The sequence below is a fragment of the Notothenia rossii genome (genome assembly GCF_949606895.1).
Source record: "Notothenia rossii genome assembly, chromosome: 8".
Lineage (NCBI taxonomy): Eukaryota > Metazoa > Chordata > Actinopteri > Perciformes > Nototheniidae > Notothenia > Notothenia rossii.
In genome coordinates this window covers 14,538,309-14,564,953 of record NC_136906.1, presented here as the reverse complement: position 1 = coordinate 14,564,953, position 26,645 = coordinate 14,538,309, and the positions used below count along the sequence as shown (strand labels likewise).

The 26,645-nt window shown below is 39.4% G+C and overlaps 1 protein-coding gene across 1 annotated transcript in view; it reads left to right on the top strand.

Annotated features, from left to right (window-relative positions):
• The first annotated feature begins 15,884 nt into the window (after positions 1 to 15,884).
• pitpnc1a (phosphatidylinositol transfer protein cytoplasmic 1a) overlaps positions 15,885 to 26,645 on the top strand; it is a 39,420-nt gene continuing 28,659 nt past the window's right edge. Inside the window, exon 1 of the mRNA XM_079645781.1 lies at positions 15,885 to 16,443. Within this exon, the coding sequence (XP_079501907.1) occupies positions 16,396 to 16,443 (48 nt within the window). The 5' untranslated portion in view covers positions 15,885 to 16,395. The remainder of the gene's footprint in view (positions 16,444 to 26,645) is intronic.

Genomic DNA, 26,645 nt, shown 5'->3' with positions numbered 1-26,645 from the left:
TCTCCACGGAGACGTGCTTCCAGGTCGGTCGATGCAATATCCACAATCAGTACTTTCAGTTACTTCCCCATTACATTTTAACATAGATATACATGCTGAGGAAACTTAAATATCCCGCTAAATACAAGCATTCGCCGCACACACGCTTCCTCCTCCCGTGAGAACCACACTCTGGCATCCTGTTGACACGCCCACTAAAAAGCATAATAAACCTTTTTCTTACTCAATATCAAGCCACACTTATTGTCTTTACTTCGGCTGTGAGTGTTTGTGTGTGCTCAGGATGAGTTTTGCTTGTTCTCGCTGTATCGCCGACACAGAAGCCTCGCAGCAGCTCGCAGCAACGAGCCTCAACGTCCCGACCAATCAGAGCGCACTGGGCTCATGGGGGGGGGGGGGGGAGTGAATAACGGTGAATACACATACTTTACAGAGATGCTGTATGAGAAACCAATGTGAGTTTGGAAAATTGCACAGTATAAATCTATACCTCAACAATGGAAATATGATCAGTAGAAATGGCCATGACATGGGACCTTTCAGGGTGGCCTCAAGTGTCATGTATAGACAAACCTTTTTTTATGGTGCTTACAATGTTAAGCTATTCAAATTAAAATACGTAGGTTGTAGTTAACTAGTTTGCTGTTATATGCACAGGGATTTAACTTTAACTAGAAATTATTACATTCAGCTCTGAGTGCTTTTGAGAGGAACCTTTCCTCTGTCTGCAATCACAAGGTTACTTTGTTATATGTTTGTATTATTTCATAAAACCTTCACACGAATACTGCCATCACATTCAGCTGTTGTCGTCATTGTTGTTATTGTTGTTGTTGTTACCTGTCTGTAATTTTAAATCACAAGCTAAAAAAATGTAGATGTTTAATTCAATATATAGAAATAAAGTCTTTAGGAGTCTTGAGATTCTTGAAAACAATACATCCCGCTTGCACTTCATTCTAGATGTGTAAATGTTCTGACTAAGTATAGCATGTCAAAGATCATACCTTAACCTAACATACAATTTGACAACTACAGAGGTCAATAATCATGATATCATGTGTACATGTTTTTCCACATGGTCTCTATCAATGTGTATTGCTGTGCTTTCTCGTTAGTTCTCTTCTCCTATTATTGTGTACATTATTTTTAAAACATGAAATAAAGCAAGGTATCTTCCTTATGTTAACATACATATACTAACAGGTGGTTTAGCATTTATTGAGGAAATAAATATGGGATTTTTCTTTACTGGGAATTCAACCATCCTTGTGTCGTCGCTCACACACTCACAGTGACTTTTGTTCAGGATCCTCTAAAGCAGAACATATTGTTGAATTGAGGGTAAATCCTATTGGAAATGCTTCAGAGACCTTACACAGCGCAGGTCATGCAGGTCTTCTCAGGGTTGGATTTAATAGATGCACACAGCTCCCTAAATGATTCATGAGACCTTTAGCTTCGAGCATCGAGAGCAGAGCGCACACTATCTACTCTCTGGAACCCCCTCATGGCTTTATTTGATACTGTTTGCTCTCTAAAACCTGTTTCCATACTATGTTTATTTTTGTATATTATGCCAATTAAAAAATATAGATGTGCTTATGGATCAGACATGTGTTGTGTCATTTGTTGACCTGTACTCCAAGGCTGAATAAATGTGTTGGTAGATTATATGGAATTTGTGCAGAATGCATTTACCTGCTAAAGCTAAAGGGGCGCAGATGATTATTTGGTGAACATAAACACACTAAATCATGATTTAAAATGTGCAGACACTCAGATGTGGTTCTTTAAATAGTTGAAATGTGCTTAACAGACCAAAAACACAATACACATTATTCAAAACTAAAATTGTTTTTATGTTTTTTCATGTTGAGAAAGTCAAGACAATATCTAACTGGGGAAGAAAACACAACTGCACAAACCATAAAGTAGTTACAAATATATGTATGATATTAAATAACAACTACTGTGTTAAGTAAATGTGAGATTATGCAATATGACTCTTGTCTTTTTGTCCTCTACTTACCTTAAGTCCCATCTATAACATTTGTGAATAAGTCTTCAGTACAGCTAGAGAAGAAGAATGCCACTGATTTGTCTCACTTTCGTCTTTCTTCATTGATGAAGAAAGCTGATTTATACAGCAGTCATCCATTCCTTTGAGTCACTGCTATGAATATAAAGCCTTTATTTCCAGCCCTGACCTCTGACTGAGATCTGTCAAAGCTGCTACTATTCTCCACACACAGCAGGACAGCTCCAGCATTTTGCATTCAGCTGCATCCCGCAGAGAGTGCATGAGCTGGCCTCAGAGTTTCAAATCTCTCAGTTTCAATTCTTTAAAGTCGGTAGGAAAAAGATGAAAAATAACATGTAATGATGGGCATGGAGTGATGAGGTTAACAGAGAGAAACATTAACCGCACTAAAGTACAGATGGACACAAGCCGGCCGTGAAACTGACTGACAGAAGTCAAATAAATCCTCTGAGGCTCGGCCAGCCATGCAAGATTAGAATGAAAGGGAAATTACGAAGACAGTAAACTTTATAGACAAAGTGCTCATAGCGTAAGCGTACTATCTTAGCAAATTAAAGCACAGCCTAAAACTGCAGCTACATTTTTGCTCTGAATGCTGCTACTTTCTCTGGATCCAGACCAAAGCCCACGTTTTAAGTACAACATTTTTAGAGTGAAATACTTACTTTTCTTCATTTTGTAAGTCAACAATTGTTGGATATATTTGACCCCTGTTCACTTTCCTTTAATCTTCCTCATCAACATGTCACACAATTCGCGTGTGCTTCTATTCTGTCTATAATCTTTACTTCACATCCTTGATGTCCTCTTCTTTCTTTGTCTGTCATCTCTGTTTTCTGACCTTTTATCCGTTTTTTCATTTCAATTTCTTTGTGTCTCTTCATTGCATGGCAGCAAATTGGTCCTCTCTTTCTCTTTCAGTATTCACCATTACTTCATTCCTCTCCTCTGTTTCCTTTCCCTCTTTGACGCTTTCCTCGACAGGTAGGCCTTCTTTTTATCAGCGTTTCCTCTCCCTCTGTCTGTTCCCTCTCCTCTTCCTCCCCCTCTCTATCTTTCTGCTCCAGTGCTCTCTCAAGCAGGCACTCTGCTGTCTAATGACTTGGATCGGTAGTGACTGCTGAAAGGAGATAGACATGTAATAAGGCAGTCCAACCCAGTGAGAGTGAGACGGGCCACCAGTGATCCTCCTGTATACATACCAGACGTGATCTAGTCCTGGAGGTAGAGGAGCAGAGCAAGGATGGATGTGGAGATGATGTCGCCTGGGTTGAGAGTGATCGACTTAATCAGTTATTCTTACTGGAAAGAAAAGAGGAGAACAAGTGGAAACATTTTATCACGGAAGGCAGGGTTATATTTCAACAAATTACCATTCTGAAAAAACAGATAATTCCATTCCAATCTTGTTTTGTGTAAAGGGGAATTTGGGAATATCAACTCCATTATCAGCTTTCTAATCTAATCTAAACTCATAGACTGCCATTACCGGAAATCATCAACTCAGGGTTTACACCAACATTTCCACTCCATTCTATAATCTTCAAACCCACATGAAGATACTCAATCCAGCTCAAATACAGCAGTCACATTTCTGCAGGCAGACCTTTCACTAGATCTACAGCTCTGTTCAACAGGTGGCAATAATGATGCTGACAATGACCCACATTATATTCAACCTTTACTCACACAGTACTCAAAATGAAGACTGAACAAACACAACATTACAATTCTCTGTAGAAAGTTTCTGTGTAGCTATTTTTATCAGATGGCAGGGTGAGGGGTTAGGACTTGGTGTGCAAAGGCCTTTAGAGAACAGATGGTTTTAATATACATTTTAAGCACAAGAAGGTGCAAAGCAACACATGCTCTGGTCCTGCTGCCATGGGCAACAAGAGTATAGTCAAAACTCCCACTGTTTTTTTTGTGAATTATTAATCTATGTCTGTTTTTCACAATCAATATGGAGGAGAGGTGGAAGAAAAGGTCAGGCAATAATTGCCCAAAACACACAGACACACACGCACTGGAAACAATTGTTAAGAATGATGAGCATGAGGGCGTTATTCAGACCCGGCCCTTGGGGAAGAATAGATTTGAGCACTGCCATCATGTTTTCTTTTCTCATTATGTAACAGAAGAGCGGAGAAAGGAAGACAAGAAATGTAGTACTTAGTCAGACTGACAGAGCCAGCTATGGGTAATCACGGAGAAAATAAACTGTTTGTCGGGAGCAAACAGCAATAGTTTGACAGTCGTTTTTGTTTTGTTACTTCTCGCCCAAGTTTCTCTGTCTTTGATTTAGTTGTTGTTCGTGTATTCATTTACTTCCTCCTGAAGAAAATGAAGCAATGTCATGTAACAAGTGTAAAATAACAGGCACCTAATATGATTATGCTAATTAACCTTAAAGTGGACCTATCATGCTATATTTGAATAATATAGTGTAGGACCATACCTATATAAGGCATATTTATACTTTTTATTTAAAAAAATACCAAACAGATCATGCATTTTAGCCATTCCTCATTTCGCTCAATTTAACACTGTCTTTGCATGGGCTGATTCTGTGAGAACAGCACCATCTACAGGCCTGGCATATGTACTACAGCGTCTCCAGCGCTTTCCAACGGCAATGTCCGTGGCTGTCTCCTCCTGATTGGTGGAGTTGGCACAATAGCCGTAGCGCCACTTCTGTGACGTCATAGAAGTGTTCAAATCTGGATCAGTCTGTATCAGATCCGTTGCAGCCCCTTTTTAAGAGATTTGGGTATGGAGGAAAATAGAGAGGGTTGTGTTTTCTGACACTTGGTGAGTTCCCTGGAACACCGGGGACACATATTCATGTATAAAAGATGTACAAAAGTGCATTTTGCATGATAAGTCACCTTTAAGATAATACAGGTTGTGACGGAAAGATGGATTTAACATTCATTTAATTTGAAGAGAAATACTAAAAACTGTCCTGTTTGATTATTTTCTTCTTTTTACTGTACTTCACTCAAATTAATTAAAGAGGCCCTATTATGCTTTCTTGGGGGTCCCTTTCCTGTAGTATGTTTTTGTGAAGGTAAATGGTCTGCAACGGCTAAAATCCCTACAGAAGGAGTTCCTCTCTCACACACTCCCCCACTGCATGAGACGCCTCCATTGGACTCCTTTGTTTACTCCCGCGAACCACTGAAGTCACAAAGTAACACTCGCTCTGCTATTGGGTAGCGTACCAACACATTCTACGTGATGACCAATCAGACAAGACTGCATGGGCTCTGGTTTCAGACAGAGGGTGAAAAGAGGTGTATGTATGAGAAAAAATCAAGACTCTTGAACAGTAAAGCAGATAGAAATCACACAGAAAATGCTCAAAAGACAAATATGAACCTGAAAACGAACATAATATGTTTCCCTTGAACTTGCAGTAAAGTGAGTAAGAGCAAAACGTTTTCATGAAAAAACTCAGTCGAAATTAAGTTCATGAACAGAAAATAAATGTAATTCTAAAGTTGCGTACGCCGAAGGGAGCTGGTTCCTTGGTGACTGTGCCATTTGTACTTGAAATTGGTCACAGCGGCTTCATTCGTGTCCATTTTTTTTAGGTGAGATTGCAAAGCAAAAGCAAAAATAAGTGCAGTCAGTTCCTCCCTGCTCGTTTTCTAACATCACTTCTGAATGACGCCGGCAGAACGACCATTTTCCTCACTTGCTCTGTAAAAGCTCTCATCTCCATCATGCCGGCCTGTGACTCACTCTTGGGCAACGTGGGCGGAGAGCACATAAGTCCAAATCTTTATTTTACTTTTTCTCATTATACATGACATGCTCGCTTTTCATATGAGCTTCGTAGTCACCATGGTGACTGTGAGAGAGGGACAATGAAAGTAAGAATAAAAGAAAGAGAGAGATACCACTGTTGTGTTGGCTGAACAAAAGGGCACAGTGGATTTAATGATGGCTTCTGTTTCCCTCAAGAGGTTTGAATTGTTGATGCCTGTCGGATTGTTTAAGTAATGCATATTGAGCGTCATTCATTTACAGGTTTTGCCAATGAACAGAAGGAGAGAGTGGGAGGGATACTTCCTCCACAAGCAGATATTCACTTCAGGTCTCCCAAAAAGCTTGGGGTCAAAGACAGCGCAGCAGTTTCTCTGCGCCTCCAGCTGATCAGAGTGGTGTGTTACTGCTGCTGACACTGCCGGTCTCTTACAGTAACGCTCTGCTCTGATTCAGCCTGCAGAATCGTCCATCAGTGTCCCACAGCATCCCACAGCGTCCCACAGCGTCCCACCGCGTCCAACAGCGTCCCACGACGTCTCACAGCGTCCTCTAGCTCTGTGATCGGGCCTCTGCAGCTGTGGCTAAAGAGCATTTCCTCCGTAACATGAGTGGCTGTTTCAGGGTTGACACAAACTGTTTGGTATCTGATTAAGAAAATATGAATGGGATTGAAGCTGGCTCACTATCACATCCTGTTGCTTTTAATATGAAGTTGTCCACCCACGTCAATTATTTATTTTTTTACTTTGTCTTGATTAGCAATAATGTGTGCGTCTCAGCTGTGACAAGTCTATGTGTATTCATTGTAGAACATGTTTTTGATTGAATCTGTCTGCCTTCCTTTCCAGAGTGTTGTTTTCAAATTTTTATTATTATACAAATCCAACTCCCTTACTTTTTAAAGACACGACAATGGTCTTTTGTGATTTAAAATGTTTATTAAACAAAGTAGGTTAATATGCACTCTGATCTGAAAATCGTCTTTCTATTTATCCATTCACAATATACTTAAAATGCACCTGGCTTGAAGTCAATTTAGTTCCTAAGTGCCTCAGTTAGACAAGTAAAAATTGGTGAAAAGTATGGACCTATACAGCGAGTAATTCCATGGTTACTTTCAAAGTAATGTTCTTCTGTACAATTCTGAGGTACTTGTACTTTATTTGAGTAGTGCCATTTAGGATACTCTTAATTCAACATGTAATTTGGGCCTGTAAAGACATTACAACATATCTTACAAAAATGATTCTGGTCACAGACTTCAGGAGTTTAATTGGTAGCAGTTCCACTTAAGGGGTATTTTCACCTGTACACCCCTCTGATGTTTAATTTAAATACAAAAAATACATAGTCTGTGCATAATTGTTATTGATCCCTGTTAATCATTCAAGTTAAGGTGCAACCACTGAAATAAACTGCATTTAAAGTAATTAAAACTAGCTGCACCTGAACCAGATGTTGATTATTCAACAGTCACGGGGGAAATAGCTTTTACTCTTACCACTGTAGTACATTTAGCTGGTAATAACGTTTTTGGATCATTGCTACTTTTAAAAACAACTGAAAGTAAACAAAAAATACAATATACTTTCACAAATTATTCAGAAACACCTGTTGCATGGCAGTATTGTGCATCAGCTGTTTTTTATTCTATATCTCTCAGACTTAGGGCTGAGCTCCAGTCCGGCAAAAAAGGTTAATTTGACATCTGAAGCTAGAATGGTGCAAACCACTAACATCACTTTAGTCTGTTTGCAGGAAATGACACAAAGTGCACCTAAAAATACCAACTAAGACTGAAAGAGGCAAACGTTTAAACAGATACTGACACACACATCAATATATCTCTAAAATGGGTCCTACAGTACAATCATTCATTTCAATCAAACAAAATCCAATTGAACAGTCGTGTTGTGTCCTACTCTGGGAGGTCGAGCTGACGTCCTGTGACAAATGAGACACTTTTCTCGTGTGTTGTGTTTTTTTATTATTGGATGTGTACTGTATTTTTTAAGTAACTTCAAGGTTGATGCACAGAGACACGTGGGGAGGAAAAACATTATTAAGCCAATTGTTTCTACTGGATCGGATTGGACGAATATCGAGCATGTCTAATGAAGAAACCCACATGTGTTGCAGACGGACACAGAGTCACATCTACCTTAGTACAGGCAGCTGTTTGTCTGTGTGTGTGTGTGTGTGTGTGTGTGTGTGTGTGTGTGTGTGTGTGTGTGTGTGTGTGTGTGTGTGTGTGTGTGTGTGTGTGTGTGTGTGTGTGTGTGTGTCACGTGTCTAGCATGTGTTTCAAAATGTGACATGCATGTACTGTATAATCATCTGTGCGCATGTGTGTGTACGCGGTATTTATTAATTGGCAGAGGAGGATCACATTGAGCAATATTTCCATCCAATCAGTGTTGTTCCTCTGAGGAGCGAGGCGCCTACATTATTAATCGTGGAGCTGACGCAGGTGAGTAAGCCCGGCCATCAAAGACAACACACCGTTTACAGTGAGGAGATTGCTGCAGTGCAAACAACCACCACTAAAACGGCCTGCAACCTCCATTCATACTCACACACAATCACAGAAAGCAGAGTGTAGATAAATGGTTTGTACTGTTAAAAAAAAAAAAAAGAAGAAGCTCATTATAAATCTGTTGTTTGTAAAACTTGTGAATAAGTTATTCTCTCAGGGTTTCTATGATAATAAATATCAACACAAGGAAACTCATTCAGGAGCTGCAGTGAACTTCTAACTCATTTGTTAGGGTTAAAGTCATGTTTTTATCTCATGGTGACTTTCCATATTTAAATATTCAGAAGGTGCTAGAGGTCCGGGTCACGTCTTGGTTTTAAACTTTAAGTGTCTCTAAATTATGTTAATAAGAAGCAGTAGTTGCCTGAGCGGCTGGGGGCAAGATGTTAACATCAGTAATACTGGAGCGAGGATCTCATCAATTCATGGTGTCGCTTTGTTACAACTCCACAGGTGAGGAGGTGAAGGAAGGGTCAGGGAAGTTGTGTCTGTGTGTGTGTGTGTTTGTGTGTGTGTGTGTGTGTGTGTGTGTGTGTGTGTGTGTGTGTGTGTGTGTGTGTGTGTGTGTGTGTGTGTGTGGGGGGGGGGGGGGTGGGGGGGTGTGTGTGGGTGGGTGGGTGGAGGGGTGGGAAAGTGGGTGGCTGGGGGTATGTGTGTGGGTGTGTGTGTGTGTGTGTGTGTGTGCTTCTAACTATCATCAAGGTCTAGACAGCACCTCGAAGCCCCTCGGATGAACTCATTAGCCTCCATCTGAAGGATCATTAACTCCCCTTTCCAATCTGTTTCTCTCTCACACTTTACTTTTTTTGAACACTTTCCAATTTCGTTCTCATCCCCTTTCTCTTCCCCAGATATTTCTCTTTTCTTTCAGCTCAGTTTGCTATTCTTCTTTACCATTGCTATCTTTCAAAAAGCAAATATATTATAAATTCACACCAGACATTTTTTGATCAGGTAAAACCAAATAACAAATGTTCAGAAAAGTATAATTTTATATATATAATAAAACTTTGGATTTTGAGATTATTAAAACACCTCCCTTCTGCATATTCTTCAATTCCTGCCCTCAAGTGGACACACATCATAACGGCCCGTCCACACAGCGGCGTGCGTTGAAGCTTCAACGCTTCTGCCCGTTCACTTTGAATGGGTTGACGTCACGCTTCGCCGAACTGCATTGTGGGAGCGTCGTTTCGCTTTGCTGGCGTTGCTCGCTGCAAAAGTTGAGCAATGTTCAACTTTTGAAGCTTCGACGGAAGCGCCAGCAAATCTAATCATATGCCAGCACAAGCTCTAGCCAATCAAACCGCGTGCTTGTGTGTCCGGGGCGGGAGATTCATGTGATTGGTTGTTGGTCGAGTTTCAGACACGCCCGCCGGCAAACTTCAACGCACACCGCCGTGTGGACGGGCCGTAAAACTGGCACATACACAAAAATAGGATATATTATGTAAAGATAGTGATTATAAGGCAACTTTTCATCCAAATATCTGGTTAATTTTAACCAGATATCTTCTTTTTCTTTTTTTTTTTAACTAAATGTGGTTTGCTTTACTTTTTTTTAAATATCTTTGACACGCTGATGTGGCGATGCAAACTTTTTTCACAAGAGACACAACATTGTGTTAATTGTATCGTTCTGCTGTTCTGATTCAAACTTCATTTCACACAATAAGAGAATAATGTGGAAGGAGACTAAACAATGGGGAGGAAAAGACACACAAACTGAAACACACAGTACAGATCGGATGTACTTCCTGAACGTGCACAAAACAACACAACAAATATTTAAGCCGACTTTTTTAGCATCTCTTACTCTGCACTGATTGGCTGATGTATAGCAACCAGTGTCTCCATAGTGACATGGAGGCAGCAGCTTGGCAGGGGTTGATCAGCAGCCTTAAAAAGCACCGCGGCCACTGTGACAAAGCAGAAACAAAATAACCCTGGAATTATTGCACTTGGTCATGCACTCAAGACATTAAGTATTTGCATATCAACGAAGAGACAGACATATATGCATACATCTCAAATCAGTCTGATCTCATCCTACATCACACCCTGATAGCTGTGATATTGAGCAGTTGTTGTTTAATCTAGAAGGAGAAATGCAATCTGAGCCCCAAGATGAAAAATCACGCTGCATCTCACACAATAAGTTCAGATTTCATTATACATTATGCAAGAGGCAATTTTCTGCTTTAGATGAAATGAGCATGACACCCAGATGGCTCTCTGACCCACGAGATTGGGAAGTGGGGAGTCTGAAATTACCTGGATAAAAAAGGCTCATTATGGGGGCCTCGGTTATGGGATTGGTACACTTCTTTCTTGGTAATTCTGGTCCTGAGCCACCACCACCACTCCCTTCATGTTTGGGTTTCACACCAGCAAAAAGGAAAGCTGAGATCTCAGTGTATCCATGGAAACAGTGTTGACAACGAAGCATCAATCTCCTCTCTAAAAGGTTGCATCTGCATGATTGATAAGGGTGAGCGCACATGTGGTAAAAGAAGAACAGCATTTGTGAGCCATGTGTTGATACAATGTCCTCATCTTTCATTTGTAAATGATATGTAACGCTTAATGCCACTTGATGCTGCATGCTGATGTTGTTGTTGTGTTTTCTGCTGTCCTATGTTCTTATTTTTGATTGTGAATGAGTGCTCCACTGCTCCTTCCCACAGTAATCATCCTGCATTTATGATAAAACAACACAGCTGCTGCTAAGAAAATGTTTGACAGAGGGAAAAGATAGAAGTCATTGCTTGATTGGTGTGTTTATTAGAAGAATTGCAGCAGAAGAAATTGCAGAAAAAGTGCAGAAAAACACTTTCAACCTTGATATGAAAGGAAGGTGTGGAAGGTGAAGAGATAAATCAGACACACCTTTGATCTGCAGGAACAAAAGCAGCATGAAGGAGAAAAGAAGACTTCTTAACAGCTGAGGTAAGAAATAAAAGTCAGTGTTCAGTTTCTTTACATCCACACCTGTAAGAAGAAAGCAGTGACGTACATAAAAGTAAACAGAGTGTTGTGTTCTTTTAAAACAGGCTGGATATCCTTGACATTCTCTGGTCAACAATGTGCTGCTGGATCCCCACATATTGTTCTTCTATATTTTTAACCCGCTCAAACTTCTTCTTTGTCTTTGTTTGACTAACAGAAAGTCAAGACACATCTTCTGTCCTGCAACTCTGCAGGCTTCTCATATTGCCATGCCTCATGTTAATGTGCATGACCTCATCCTCTACCCTCAGCCAAATTCAATCTCATTATGCACTGCTCTTTACCCTGCTTATTGCCTCCTCGGACAGGTCCAGTTTTATGATAATTCTCCTATCTGGCTCCAGATTCATATTTGGATAAACTTACACAGTCTGTACTTCAAAATACCCATCAAAGTCAAAGTCTCTTTGGACTTTGTTCAATTGTTAATATCACCTCTCTACTGATATTTCCCCCCTCACTGGTGTGGGTTTGACATCACACCCCAAACAACTGTGTTGGAACAAGTGCTGTGAAGTTTATTTTAGTATGTATGTGTATTTGTCAACATCCAGTGTGGTATATCTAGTGTCTATGAATATATCACATGCTGATGAGGTGTGCTAATCCCTGGGGTGAAACCATGCACTTCTGATAACAGCATTATTCATGTTTTCTCACCAAAAAACAGCACACCATTTACTGTTCTGCAGAGCCACAATGCTGGCACTCATGGTGCTTAACCCCTGGTTCATACATGACATGATAAAACACTGTTGTTCTGTCTCATGGTGTAACTGTATTTTCCTGTTGTGGAAATGTTAATTTGGGTCCTGTAAATGTGTGTTGGGGTGGTTGGTCAGGATTACCAGTGTCATGTTTTCCCTGAGAGAGCAGAATAATATGAAAAGCAGAATATAAAACTAAAACATTCCCCACCAAGCAATAGGAGGACCAAATAAATCTTAGTTTTAAATGGGTACTCAAACATCCTTGATACCGCACAGTGTATTTCTGATAAGCAGTGGTTCCATGTCGAATTTGGATATCAATTAATCATAATCATTCCCTGCTATAACAGAAAGAAAGTCCCTGTTAACACAAAAGAGGAATACAAAACATCCACCGTGACCCCCTGCCAGTCTATTCACCTGGATGTAATGCAACCACTTAGCTGGACTGTTACGCCCATCTAACATCGGTGTTTGCTTCCCCAGAGCGACGACTCCAATAAACCCATTATTAATTTCAGCGACAGCCCAACCCCCACGTTGGTACGAGCAGAGAAACAGGCCAAGTAATGATGTTAAGCGGCAAGAGGCGAGGAAGCCATGTCCCTTAGCAACAATTTCCCGTCTCTTCCGACGCTGTGATGCTGTCTGGGATAAACAGATTCTGGTTTGTATGTTTGTTTGAGAAGATGTGTCTGTATAGCTATATGACGTGTCATCACTTTGGCAACTTAAAAAGCTTAGCATCATGTCTTCTGGATACTCAAAAAGTCATCATATAAGGTGTTATTGATGTTTATAGGACACTACTCCATTTCAGAAACTTAACATTTGTAATTTGTCACGATCATACGAGCACTTCTCTAATTGTCTTTGAAACTGTTTAGTTATGGTAGTTAACACGTGTAAGATACTTTTTTCAAACGCTAAGTATAAAGCAATATGAATGCTTAACTGAAAAATGATAACCACTTGTAATAAACCTTGCATGGTATAAGATGTCATGCTTTGTAAAACTATTAGCAGAGTTTAACAAATATTTAAGATTGCATTATATGAATAAAATATAAATATAAAGTAATAAGTATCTACTGGAGCCAAACTAATAAAACATATATAATAATGTAATATATTTCATTATTAGACAGTCGGTTGGTTTTAAGAATCTTAGCTCAGTTTTGACTCCTGCCATTAGCTACTGTGCTGAATGTGGAAAAGGTGTTTCTGTGTGTTCATGATTTCTATAATGGTGGAAGAGTTGTCGTTTGAATCATGAAACATACATTATGATCTTCATATTTGAGGGTGTGTGCATCAGATGCTTAGGTACTGTACACATATATACACTCAATCAAATATTATTCTTGGTCTGTGCTGCCTCTGTAGTTCACAGATACAAAGCCATGTTGGTGTTTTGCACCCTCTTGAGTCAAAACATAAGAACTGCTGTTTTCTTCCTTAATTCCAGCACAGGGGGAAGTGTTACTTATCCCAGCAGCCACAACACTGACATCTTAAATTATGACATCTCTTATTTCATGAGAAATAACAAGCAACCTCGCATACTACAGCTGGTATGAAAACCAGTCATATAGGTAACAATCTTAAGAGAATATATCCTTAAATGTCTTATTTTTGAGTATGTGGGCTTATCATCTATTACTGTGAATCACAATATTAATTGAATTATTGTTTTACTTTAAGTCATTTCACACACAACTTTATGAAGGTATATCCTATAGCCTTTATGTATACCATTATACCATCTAAAATGGTGCCATATAGTGGAGCCTACAAACCGACTCTGTTCAGGTTCAGGTTCTTTATTTGTACCCGTAGATTTAGTTTGCAGATAAAAAGACAAGGGATCCATCCTGACACACTCTAAAAGCAAACACAGACAACTGACACATCTCTAATAAAAGAACTATTAAAAGTACAAGTACACCCTGCTCCGTCAAATCTCAAAATATATATATTTTTTTACTGTTGTTGGTAAATCATGCTGTAAACTAAGTATGCCCATAGGCCTTTTGTTTATCAGAACCAAGTAAAAGCACAACATAAAACATACAGTGAGAGACACATAGCCTACAGTACACCCTTGTAAAAACAAAAATGCATAATGACTGTACCGTGCAACCACTTATCCAAGGACTGGAATGCCTTATCCTATTTTCGACAAACGTAGGGGTCAAATATATACAATTGCTCCGTAAACTCCTGATAAGTGTTACATTAAACATAATTTATGTCAGACACGTACTTGTCTTCGTTGCAACTGTCATCAATGAAAGAAAGATCTCTAGCGCTATCTGCAGTTTAAATAGAGCACTGCATGCCAAACCATGCATGTTCCAGTTGTGTTAAATAATGCTCCAGAACTAAGAAAAGACAAGATAGAGGTTTGAATATATATATGTCGTAATGTGTGTATTACAGTTTTTGTCTCATAAATTGAACTAAGTGTTAGCAGACAGACAGGAACGATTTAACCATAGAAATAAAATGTATGTCCCCTCCCAAGATTGCCAGGTAAATGTTTTCTGCAACTACAGTTACAGAGAACACGTCAGAAGACACTACGTATGAAGACTAAAAGAAACAAACAATATGCACCTGAGGAAAGATGGTGCATATTGTAACCAGATAACTCTTAACTTAGCTCGTTAACACAACTGCAAGTAGCTTTGACTGCTATCTAGAATTATCATGACCTAACAGTTTATAATGTTAAAACAGATCAGTGTTATGCCATTAAAATGAAAAGCTTTTGGGTTGATAGTTCATCATCCTACATGAAGACACTTATAAATATGCTTCATTCATCAGAAGGCTTCCTCCTGGAGGGTTTGACCTCTGACCTCAAACCTTTAAAGCAACAAACAAAACCATACATTTACATTAGGTAAATGTATAAACTCTTTATAAAGGTGACTTCTTAGAAAGTATATTTAGGCATGAGAGGGGAAAGCATCTGTAGGTTTTGTTTTAAATAATCATATAGTTAGTTTAGTTTATGTGAAAAACTTGAACTCAACCAACACACTTTTAATTCTGGCTGGATTTCAGAACCAAGGCCAGCTCCAGTTCAGAACCAAGGTCAGCTCTACAACCAGGATGGTCCCAGGCCAGAACTAGACTCTGTGTGCTGTCCCAGAACCAACAACTGAATAAGCCTTTAAATAGACCACCTTTGTTATATGTTTTATGATAGACCGTCTATAACGGGGGACAAACTCTGTCATTCTCATAAGCTTAATAAAAGGGTTTTGATTTGATTGATAAAAACAACAACAACAAAATAATCGAAAAATTCAGAATTATAATTATAAAACATAAACACAATTATGCATGCTGCTGCCACATTTCACATTTAGTTACTTCAACAGAGGTTTTGGGAGATACATACAAATGCAACATAAGAATGGATATAATTTTTTCACTAATCTGTTTTAACATTAAGTTTAAATTGCAAATTGAAATCCACAAGCTAATCCCCTGCTCTGCAATTCATGGAAAAAGCTATATAAGAGGCAGACTTGTGATAAACGAGCCACAAACACATGATGAACTTCCCATAGTTTACAAAATAAAATATGATTGAACATTTTACGCAGACGCCACTATTGAAAACCTCCACAAAAACATACCAACAAACGGGCTATTATACACTTTCACTAGCCTATTACTTGTATCAATAGTAATACAGTAGATCAGTGATTGGATCTGTTCTGTTATAGTGACGCTTTTACTCTGAAATCCTAGTGTTTCCTGTACAATGCTGTCGCTTTCTGGCTCACTTGACGCAGGTATACACCACACGGAGCTGTCAGGAAAGGCAGGAGACACGCTGGTACATGTGGTCAACAACTCTGAAGTGATCTCGGTTAAACCAGCAGTGCTGAATGTCTGCAGAGCCAGGGAGCATTGAAAACCTGAATCTTTGTCCAGGACGCGATCAGCTTCAAGAAGCAGCTTGAATCAGCGGTTGTTGCTCGAAGCGACTTATTTTTTGGGTTGTGATTTCTTTACACTTTCCACACTGCAGACGTTATCCAGATGTTTGAGTAGTTTTAAAGTGGCAACTGATGGCAGGGTTATTCTAGCCCCCTAAAGATCTCATTGTACTTTGAGAATCACCTAGACAAAGCGGAGCAGTCTCAGGAGCTGCGGAGGGATTTAGTGAATTTGTGAAACTCAGTTTTCTCGTTTCGGACAAATGATTTCAATTACATAACTGACTAGCCAATATCGCCCAAGACTGAATCCCGACACCCGTACATCTTCCTCTGTGTTGACATCACCTTTGTGCAGGGACTATGCTGATGAAGGAGTACCGCATCTGCATGCCTCTTACAGTGGAGGAGGTAGGTGAAGTTCTCTTGGCTTTCCTAATGTTATTAACCTGCTTTTTCTGTCATCATACATGTGGACGTGGTAAATAGACACAGAGGTGCAGATCAGCACGTTTGGTTTAATTCAAAGTGGAACAGATTATTGCAAAGTTGTCTGTCATGCGATTTTCATCTTGCACCAAAGTGCACGTTGAGCTCTACAACCGAGGTGCGGTCAGACAACCTCCGCCGCCGGGGGGAGCTGCTGCTGTCTCTCCTTCAGCTCAATGCGTTCAGGAGAAGTGTCCAGAGGCGGTTCTGGGGGGGAGGACAACGGTGGCCAGTGCCCCTGTAACAATGAGTTTATGGCCCCCTTCTAAAGAAGAGTTTATAATGATAATACAATTGTAGGTAGCGTTGTGCTGTAAGTAGCCAACGTTAAGTTGAATACATTTTATTTTTCAAATGTAATTGAATAACATTTTAACTAACAAATTATGTTGCTTTCTTTTGTGATTATACAAAACCAAAAATGTTAAAACACCGGCTTTTGTCTCTTTCGTCCCGTATTAAATGTGCCCCTCTCATAAAAAAGCTGTCCCCAGCATGGCCCCCCAAGTAAAATTGTTACTAGATCCGACACTGGTCATGTCTTATAAGAGCTTGTGTACAGCAGCAGAGGGATACGTGTTATGATTTGTAGTGAAGGAAAAAGAGTGCCTCTCTTTTACTTTGAGTGTTTGAGTTGTACGCTTGGTGATTGGTCGTTAAAATGAATGTGTTTGGACACACTTTGTTATGTTTATTCACAGCTCTTATTCTGCTCCAACCAACACTGCAGATTTTGTTTTTTAGTATTATGTACTCCTTTGTCTGGTTGCTTGTACATGTTTTTAATGCAGGAATTGAGGCGTGCCTTTAATTGTGTCTCAGAGCTAAATGAAAGAAATGCAAATTAAATAAACATTTCTTATATAGTTTGAAGACATATTGATGCAGTGTTTGTGTTAAAGTGAAAAAAGGGGATGAGGGAAAGAAGCATCTGGTGGCTGAAGCTGCCCTCAGGTCACAGTGACACAGAAAACAGCCTCACGATTATTATAGCTGCCGTGTTTGGACAGTTAAAGATGCAAATAAGATGCAATACTTCCTTTACATTCAGCTCTCAGCTTAGTTGGTCTGTATATATTTGATTCTTAATTTCTTCCACTCCTGTATGTTCTTTACTCGTTTTAGTGTTAAACTTTCTATGTGTTTTATGTCTGCACCAACCAACAGATGTTCCAGCTGAAGGATTTTATTGAAACTCACTGTCATAAAGGTTTTACACGCCATTTAACCCAGTCTATGATGTGACATGAGCTGCAACTCAAAGGGAGTCAATGCATTTATGTGTTATCATAGTGGTTCATAGAGTTCCATAGGTACATTACATTTGATCCTGCGGTGCTGTTTGTGAAGATACAATCCATCACTGCAGTCAAGCCATGCCCCTTCTTTGTTGTGTTCTTAGATCAAATTTGTACTTTTTCTTTAGAAAGCTGACTTGAACAGCCTTTCCTGAAGTTAAGTGATCCTTATCTTGCTCTGTGTCTTGCTTTGTTTCTGTGAGTTTTATGTTTATACTTACCAGGATGCTGCTTCATCACATCGTGTCCTAGGGCTGATTGATTATTCTCCTTCGCTTCACTCCAGTAGTGATTGAAGACACTGTTTTCCTTTTTGGCCAGCTGAAGGCTATCACAGCTGTGGTTTAATAATAATGATGCTGTCCAACCTAATCTTTTATTCTGTAATCAAAATGACAATTCAACCTTTTTTTATCGATTCATTTTTGCATCCTGCAAGTAGATACCCGCTCACAACAAGACACATGTGTGTGTGAGAGAGACAGATATGATCTCAGGAGTGTTTAAACAAATATTACATTTTAATTAACGCAGGACCAACCAAGGACATTTAAAAGGGGTCTTTATCTTTAATATAGTTGCTGTCATCTGGACAGGCGCAGATTACTCATTCTACTGCTGTGTGTTCCTGTGAAAATAAGATGCATGATAAAACTAATCTAAATTTCACATTCAGTATACCAGGCATCATGATAAGGAATGATTCATTTAGTGCTTTTGGTGGCCCAGTTAAATGATATGTATTGCTCACTCGACACATCATTACAGTGACGAATCAGAGTCTCTTCAGCAAGAGGTAAAAAAGGTCCTTTTCAGATAAATATCAGTCTGTCGGAGAAGTGTACAGCTTTGTTGAACAAGGATATGACAAGTCTTCTTAGGAATTGTATCAACAATATTATTATTCAGGCTTCTTCAGGACGCCATTAAGTTCAAGCACTGCTGAGAAAACAAATTTGAGACGCTGTCATGATGACCTCCTCATCTTATACGTGCTAGTCAAGTGACTATTACACAAAAACAAAAAAATAGCTGTAGTAGAAATGCAAAAATGGAATGTCAACGTTATGAATTAAGCTTCAAACTATTCTGTAAAGCGAAACATTTAACCATACATTGTTGTTATTGTTTTAGTTAAACAGGCATATGATGCTGTGTTTGATGATGACATTAATGTAACCCTCACTTTAGAGTGTGTTTAGTGTACTGTAGGGATATGTACTACTGAAAAAATACACATTCTATCACAAAACATTGTTTTAAAAATCTGATATTAGGAAATGTATCATGTTTAAAGAACACACTCCGTTATGCATACTATCTGAGTAAAACAATACTATTTCTACAATAAGAACAATGGGATCTGGATTTCAACAATCACACTTCCTGTTGCATCCAACACAAACATACTGTCATCCACACATTTTTCCATGTTTTCTATTGACTAAAAAGTTATAAAATGTACGGTATCACACAACATAAATATTGCATAGTGTTTTGTTATTTTGTTATACTCGTTTAGTGTGTACCTGTGTGCTAGGGTGTAACTTTGGTTTGAGAAGTGGGGGGGACACAAAACAGGGGGTCCTCCGCAATGAAACATTGTTCTCTATTTAATTCCATTTCCTGCCTTTCTACAAATATATATTAGGGACTATGGTGTTAACTAATCCAAGAAAAATGTGTAGTGTATATAATGAGTGTGCAAACTTATCTATCCATGAACCTGTTTTATTTGCGATGACCTCACATCCTATAGGGGGGTCTGAGGGCATGCACCCCCGGTAAGATTTTTTTCTTTAAATTGAAGTTAAAGCATCAATCTGGTGCACAAATTAAGAGATTTATGGATACAACTCTCAACACTCATGAAACAAAACTGTATATATTTCAATACTCCAAAATCCATTAGAATATGCTCACAACCAATAACACATCATTGATATACTCCTCTCTCCTATCTTTATCTTACCTAGTCTGCATTCTTTCTTTTTATTTATGCATATTTTACTAATCACTTCCCATTCAAACTGTGTTTTTTATTTTTTACTGACAATGGAATTATTTTTTAACTTATTTTGAACAACTATATTAAATAGATGGAAATATTTGTAGACCAAACCGTTTGAGACCCACTGAGATAACTAAAGTTTATAATCACTCAGCGAGTCCTTTACCTCCCTGAGCTGACGTTATCTCAGCCTGTCAGTCCGACAGGAGAGGACTCTCCCTCTCCTTATTGTTGAAACAGCTTCTAATCTCCGTTAGCTCCGAGCTAGCACCAGATACTAACAACAACCCCTGTAACTCTCTCTGTCTCTCTCTGTCTCTCTCTCTCTTTCTCTCTCTCTCACACAAACTGCGCTCCTGCCACACACACACAGACGTTCCTCCGTGACGATGACCACTTGCGTAAAAAAAAAAACACATTTGAGAAGTGGGGGGGACACAAACTGGATTTTGAAAAGTGGGGGGGACATGTCCCCCCTGTCCCCAGTGGAAATTACGCCCATGCCTGTGTGTATTGAAATGCTTCCTGGAGTTACATTGCAAAGCAAACCCATCAGTTTGAATAATATATCGTCTGGATATTAAAGACTGTAGCTCTGAGCATGTTTTGATCAGACCTACATATTTTTTAGTTAGGCGTCTCTGTTGTACAGTTTGTACATTGTGTCCAAGTTCCCACATCAGTTTGCACATTAGAAAAAAATTGATCAAAACATTTCATTCTCTTTCATAGGATAACAAAGCCAAGGGGACGTATCTGTCACAGTGTCAACGTGGCATACAAACCCAATACTGACATCCTTTGTGATCATGTCAGTCAAGTTGTAGCTACAGCAAGAATACAAACTAGCAGTCCATCACTCCATCAAAACATGTCACTTCTCATAACGTATTTTCTCAGACATTTCTAGTTGAAAGGTCTTTGTCAGTTGTGTTAATCCTAAAAAAAATCTAATTATATATGGACTTCTTTGAAAAAATCACTGAAGGGATGTACAAGCTTTCTTTTAGTTTTAGATGTTCTCCTGCAGCAGGACAGACAGACTCTTGTTCTGATTAAGGTGAAAGCAGCCAGTCAGTGTAAGGTCAGTCTCCAGGGGTTTCCATATCTGCCTGCATACTGAGACGTCTAGGATCTTGTTTACGTCCCCAGAGAGGAGACCCCATGCTCTGAGTAACTAGAAGAGTGTTTCTTTGTTCCCCGAAGAGCTCGTTGCGCAGTCAGACTGTGACTTGGCTCACGCACACGCACACCAGATGGAAAGGAGCACGCTCACTAAGATTATCTGCCAGACGCAGAGAGATGTGCCAGGGAGAGAGAGTTTGCATTTGTTGAGAGCTTGATTGATGGACTGTGGTAATTGTCTGAGTCTGCTTACAGCATGATTTTGCCTTTTGAATTTTTTGCGGGCCGATGACTCGCTATCACGGCATTTTCCAGATTTGACATTCACACGTGTCAATAACATTGATACCCACGTGCTATAACATAGCTTAGCTTTACAGAAAAACCTTGGAACAGGGGAAAACAGTTAACGGTGTCAGCTCAACGGTAATAAAATCTGCCTACCAGCACATAATAGCTCACTAATAAACGCGCTATATCGGGAGCTGTAACTTCCTAGAGTTTCTACCGGTTGCCTGGCAACTGCTCCCACCTCATACTCACACATCAGATCAGTAGGCTACACCTCGTTAAACATTAAATTGTCTTTTTTCTACCATGTTGTTTTTCTCACTGATTTAACAAACAAAATAAAACATTTTAGTTGGTGAGAATTAGACATGCTGGTAGCTAGGTAGATTTGGTCCCCTTTTGACAGAGCCACACTTGCTGTTTCCCCATTTCCCGTTTAAGCTAACCTAGCTAGCCACTGCTTGCTCCAGCTAGGCTACATATTTAATATAAAGACATACCAATGGTAGTGATCTTTTCAACCTACTCCCAGCAAGAAAACCTATAAGAATTAAAGATGTAAGATCCTTTTAAATCTTAGATGAACAAATTGTTTTAAACACAACTTCTGGTTTGACCCTATAGCCCTTGTTGTGCTGTTACCTATATAGTTAATAAGTGTGTTCTCTATTTTAGTTGTTTATATTTGATTTTTCTTTTTTTTCTATATGCCTCAAAGCCAGTGCACTGCAACCTGTTGACGATATATTACTATGCAAGATTTTTTCTCATTACATCTTCAGTACCCCATAAAACAAATCTTGCATGAAGCTTAGAAGATTTATTTGTGCATTCAATTTCAGAATGCACTGAGCAGAGCTTTTACTGCCTCATCAATTACCATGCAGTTTCCTCTGCAATTAATTAACCATTCACTGCTTAAAGAATAGAGAGTGTATTCTCTGCACCTGAGCAGAGTTACTATCACTTTTTTCTTGATTGGCTCCTGAGTAATGAGCTTTGGAGAATGAGAAGAGGGAACAGGAACATCATCAGTGCTTAGTTGAAAGACAGGGGAAGTGTCTGCTTGCCATCAGCGCTTAATAAGGCAATACATATGCCTTTCTTCCTCATTAAAAGGGAGCTTACAGGCAGTGCTAGGGTTTAAGCTACTTATCACATTGGCCTTAGAACTTCATTAAAAACCTTTGACGAGTAAAGAGCCCTTCTGACATAACCGCTCCATGATGTGATCCATGATAAAGCTGTAGGCCTATAGCTGTTTGAATACAGTTTTATCATAATAATACAATATTATGTCAATTCTCTGAACGATATCAAAAAGTCTGTTTTTCATTCCTTTTAGGGGCTCCAATTGTTCTGTGTTGAGATCCTAATGCTTATTTAATACATATGAGTTACACTTACATGAACTCACAAACTTAAACTAAACTTAAATGAAAAATAATGTATTATTTTTTTATAAAAAATAAGAAGAGACCTCCTGTTGTTGTAGGTCTGATGGGGGGTCAGAACTAGTGAGCAGCTTGACACTAAAATAAGAATAGCTGGTCCACCGTAAAGGTCAGCCTGAGTTTTCCAGTCACATGTTGTACTAGTGGCTTTCTGTTTTAGACAATGTATTCTACGTATGTGGCTGTGTGACACTTCACCCTTGGTTGTTACTGATAGTGATCGGTCAGTTTTGTTATTTATCTGTAGGTTATTGTGTGGCAATTAACTGAAAAAAGATGTGGCAACAAGGTTACTTACTCACATTAACAAGCAAGAATAATAACTACAATGGCTTCGTAGCCATATTAAAGATGGTATAGAGAGACCTCTAGGTTCAAGAGTTTTCTATTTATAGTAGAGAGCTAACGACTAAAAACTAATAACAGTGCAGGAACAGTTGGTCAGGTTACTGAAGGTTGTGGGAACCTGCGAGTTGACAGATGAAATAGAAGAGGGAGAGTCAACCATTATACAGGCTTAAACATTAAAACATGTCATTTGTCCAAGTAAGGCTTAAAGCATCCATTAGTATTGAAGGGAACACAGTAGCTCAAGGGAGGAATAACAGTCAACCACAGGGATTAATTTGGTTACATGCTAGAGCCAAAAATCAAACAAGTGTAATGACTGGCTCACACACAAGCAAAGCAAGTCAATGAAAGGGTTTAGAAACAAATTGAGCCGCCTCAAACACTCACCAAGGGTACAGTGCAAACCTAAGAGTGTCACGCCTCGGGGATGATTATTGACAAATGATCCAATCAGTAGTACCAATAATGTTAGAATTCTACATTTCACATTCCCTCATTTGGTGAATTATCCCTTTTAGTTGGCGTTCTCACAAGACAATAATCAACTAATGCTGACGTGTAGGTGCTGAGGAAAGTTACATTGAGCTTGGGTGTGGGATCTTTTTTATCAAATGAAAATGAAAGCCTTGAGGATAGTAATACAAATGGCGGACTAAGAAGCTGTTGGTCAGAGGACCGGACAATAACATTTAAGATTTAAAGCAAATAATTAAATATTCAAAAGGGACAGGGGATTACCAATGAGATCAACCAAGTGAAAGAAGCAAGGAAAAGAACATAAACTGATACATGTTTGAAAAGAGAATATGCTTTTAATATAACGCAATATATGTTAATAGTGTATTGCAGAAACAGCAGTGCACAAAACAGCATGCATGAATCTATGATACATTCACACCTTCACTTGTTAATGACCCTAAATCTCTTTTGCCTCCTGTGATTCTTCCTACATCCCGCACTATAGCACTGCTCGACATCTGTTGTGCCCTTTTACTGCTGCCACTAGCTGTGCTCCACACACTGCAGCACTGAGCTTCAAACAGAGGTCCTGTGGGGTTAGAGAGAGCAGTTACACCTTTTAATGGTCCCGTACACACACACACACACACACACACACACACACACACACACACACACACACACACACACACACACACACACACACACACACACACACACACACATGCACACACACACACACACACACACACACACACACACACATGCACACACACACACACACACACATGCACACACACACACACACACACACAACTTAATTTCCATGAAAAAGCAGCCTCATAGATGCATTATTTATTTTTGCTGTATCTAGTAGAATAGACACTTAATCTATTCTACTAGACACTAGAAATACAGAATATTTGAAGGTTAAGGTTACAGGACCTTCATAGTCACGGTTAGAGTAATAAACACTTGGCCAACGTTCTGGAAAAGTCTGTTAACCCAACATTGGCTGTCAGTTTAGAACAGGAACTGAACAGCTTTCTCCTGTGTTCAATCCAATAGTTTGTTGATCACCATCCATCGACCTTAACTTCCTTAAAAATACTTTTTATAATTGAAATATTGTTCTTTCAAGCTCCTACTGATCAGTCCAAGTGGATGCTGCTAGATGTTTGGGTCCTACTCTTGTGTTGCAGATGGGTGATGGGTCCACATCTTCATCATCATCATTTACCTAATCAGAACAGGAAGCTCTTTACTATTGCCTGTCCATTTCTCCCTGTTCCCCACCACCTCTCTTCCTTTTTGCCTAAACCCTACTTACTGTCAACATCCTGTCCAAACAAGGAGAAACAATGGCTACTGAGAATAGAAGCTGTGCTGGCACATTGTGAATGTGTCAGTAGAGTTATGGGACAGGTGGTACGAGAGACGCAGCATGAGAAGGGGACCAGCTGGACATGCCGCACCATAATGTGATCAAAACATATCATTGTGTATTCTTATTGGTTATGGACTGTGATCAGACAGATTATATGATAATCAGGAGTGACATATATCAGTTACTTTGATAAAGAAATTGAACTGATTCCCACAAAGGTGGTTGGTAAATAACATTCATATTCAATACTGTTCCTTTAATCTTGTGTTAACATTAGAAACAAATCTCACAGGTTTACATTTAGTAAACAGTAATGATGCATCAAATACAACAAGTGCTTCTGTACTGGTAAGTAATAAGAAAATAAATTATTGTTCAAGGAACTGAAAAACAGATTTTAATCTTTTGATTTTCCCCAATATTGCTTAAACCATCTTGTGTTTGTTATGAACTCACCAGGGTGAAATTGATGTCTTGAGTTCTTGCAGTCTGCTTTCCCCAATCTGTGCAAGAACAAATGCAAATGCATCTGAAAGACATCTGTTTATGTAAATTTACTCAGAGAGTCATAAGTCCAGGTTCAACTTCACACTTTGCAAGCTCTAAAAAGGTTGTACATTTCAATTTGAAATCTCTCCCATCCTTTGAATGAACACAGATGCAGTCACAAATTAGTGTTGCACTCTTTAATTCTGTTTGGGGGTGGGGAGCATTTGTGTGTGCCACCAATAGAAATGTTTCCGTTAGCAACTTCAAGCAAGGGCTTCAACCGATTCAGTCGATGAGCCGCATAATATTCGTCTGATCCTTTGAAAGGGCTTCGCTTTCAAAGTGTAATTAGGAGATGTTCCCTCCGACTCCAGCGGCATATACCCAATTATCTAACAACCTGGTCTTCACCAAGATGCAATTACATTAACATATGAATTTCTCTGCCATGAACCTTCTCACAAGGGGCTGTAAATATACTGTGTCAAAGCCACAGCATGTCAAAGGGCTGCCTCACAGTTTACCAGCCGTGTTCTTGGTACTTTGTGAAGCCTGCAGAGATGCAGCATATCGGGAGTTTGATGAATTGATCATGACACACACCCACGATAATGTACTGTATGTCCATACCCTTCCACAGTATGTGGAAGTGTGATGCATGTATTCACAGATGCACCGTCTACAAGCCAAAATCACAGGTACAAGTGTCCCTTGTTGCTATAGGAACATCAGCAGCTCACAACTGATTATAATGCTCTTTGGCTTCTCGTTTGTGTGTGTGTGTGTGTGTGTGTGTGTGTGTGTGTGTGTGTGTGTGTGTGTGTGTGTGTGTGTGTGTGTGTGTGTGTGTGTGTGTGTGTGTGTGTGTGTGTGTGTGTGTGTGTGTGTGTGTGTGTGTGTGTGTGTGTGTGTGTGTGTGTGTGTGTAATGACCCATAGCCGTTTTTCTTGCTAAACAACAGCTGAGGAGTGTCTGCTGAAGGGCATTTATCTCACATTATTTTAATAAAATATTCACACATCTTTAACGATTTTGAATGTGTTTTGATAGACCTGAAAATCTGATGCACAGCTGTTGAATATAGGGCAGTGACGACAAAGGTTTTGTGCCTCAACATTACAAAGGAACATCTTCTCACACACTCTCGGACCATATGCATTAATGCAGCCTCTCTGAATTTGAACACCCAGATATAGGATAGACAGGTACAGATACCATCATAAATACATTCCCAGAAACATGTTCTCTCTCTTAAGCGG